Source organism: Sinocyclocheilus rhinocerous, unplaced genomic scaffold, assembly GCF_001515625.1.
Source record: "Sinocyclocheilus rhinocerous isolate Xijiao unplaced genomic scaffold, SAMN03320098_v1.1 scaffold493, whole genome shotgun sequence".
NCBI classification, from domain to species: Eukaryota; Metazoa; Chordata; class Actinopteri; order Cypriniformes; family Cyprinidae; genus Sinocyclocheilus; species Sinocyclocheilus rhinocerous.
The window spans coordinates 161,756-163,325 of NW_015626376.1; the positions used below are offsets into that span (position 1 = coordinate 161,756).

At 29.2% G+C, this 1,570-nt stretch overlaps 1 protein-coding gene across 1 annotated transcript in view; it reads left to right on the forward strand.

Moving 5' to 3' along the window:
* Positions 1-1,570, forward strand: part of LOC107712577 (dual specificity protein phosphatase CDC14A) — a 22,926-nt gene that overhangs the window by 18,093 nt on the left and 3,263 nt on the right. The window contains exon 13 of the mRNA XM_016517890.1: positions 1,098-1,145. Coding sequence (XP_016373376.1) covers positions 1,098-1,145 — 48 coding nt within the window. The remainder of the gene's footprint in view (positions 1-1,097; positions 1,146-1,570) is intronic.

The window sequence follows — 1,570 nt, forward strand, 5'->3', positions numbered from 1 at the left end:
TTATGTAGCCTACTTCACTCGCGTTCCAATATCCACGTAAAACAAAATGTTTTGCATAACATCACGGCATTGCGGTGAGAACACTTAACGGCACATATTTTTTACTACATAGCTTTTTTTCCATATGTTTGACTGACTGTATTTTATTATGATAATGAACAGGCTGCATTGTCAAGGTAGCAATGCTTAACTGTGCGCGCATGCGGCGCAATCACTTGAGTTTTTTCCTTCTAACAGTGGAAGAAACTACTCCTTTTAGTCATAAAGATAATCGGAATTGTAAAAGGTTTGCCTTTATTTGTGTACATTCACAATAAAAACAAATCTTTGTGCTTTTGTAAAATAAAATAGCCTAAAGAAAAATTGGATCCCGCTTTCTGCCGTCTTGGTTTCCTTTCGCGCAGCACAAAAATGAACCGAAACTCTGCATACTACTTGTTGAACAATTTTTCTTTCATTTTCTTAATTTATTATTTCAGTAAAAATATATTTCTCGTATAGGCCTATTTATTATTATATTAATATATTTTTATATTATTAGGAAAAATAACCGAAATGAACATCCCTAAACACTTCAGTTTGGAGTTTTTGTAGCTTGATTTGTCAGTCTTTGCTGTCTCTCGGTGCATTAACTGCATTTTGCTCAAGCACTTGTGAATATGTAATATGTATGTCATGCATTGATAATTGTATTTTGCTCTCCTTATCTGTCCTTACTTTATAACACTGCACACAATCCAATCATTAATTCAGTAAACATGTGAACAGTATCTCGCACGTTACATAACTGGATGATTTTTGATGTATGTAGCCTACATGTGTTTGCTGTCAGAGGACGATGATCCGGATGATCAAGGTTTTTCTCTCTCCATCTGGTCGTCTTATAAAGTTTTTCTGCTTCGTGTAGCTCATTTGAGGCTTTAAAGGATGATTTTGTATGAACAGACGTGATTGTAATGTCGTATAACGGGAGGGATGTCGAATCATTCTGCGGCTTCTCTCTCTGCATGTGTGACGCTCTGTCTGTGCATCAGAGACACCAATGCATCAAATGTCTGTCCTTTTTTTTTTTTTTTTTGTTTTTTCTTTATCTGCAGGTTAGAAGAAAATACAATACAGTCCAAATCAACATCAAGGTCGTTAAGGTAACTTTTTTTCTTTAAATATTTTTTAATGCATCAAGGTAACTTTAAGTAAGATTTTCATGCATTATTTTATATTTATAATACTTTATTTTATTATATTTTGCATATTTTATCAAATTTGTATTTGTTATTTTATATTGTGTGTGTGTGTGTATATAACTGATATAGTAATTATTATATTTCATTATCATGCATGTTTATTTTATATTATAATATATGATTCTTACTTATTTTAACATAAAATTGTATATTTTTCAAATAAATTATTATTTTAAAATTTATCTTATATTTTATGTATAATGTATATTAATGTTATTTTATTTTTATGATTTTATCTATATTTCATTATTATTAATTTATTAAATGTGTTATTTGTTTGACATGTTTTATATATATATATATATATATATATATATATATAATTG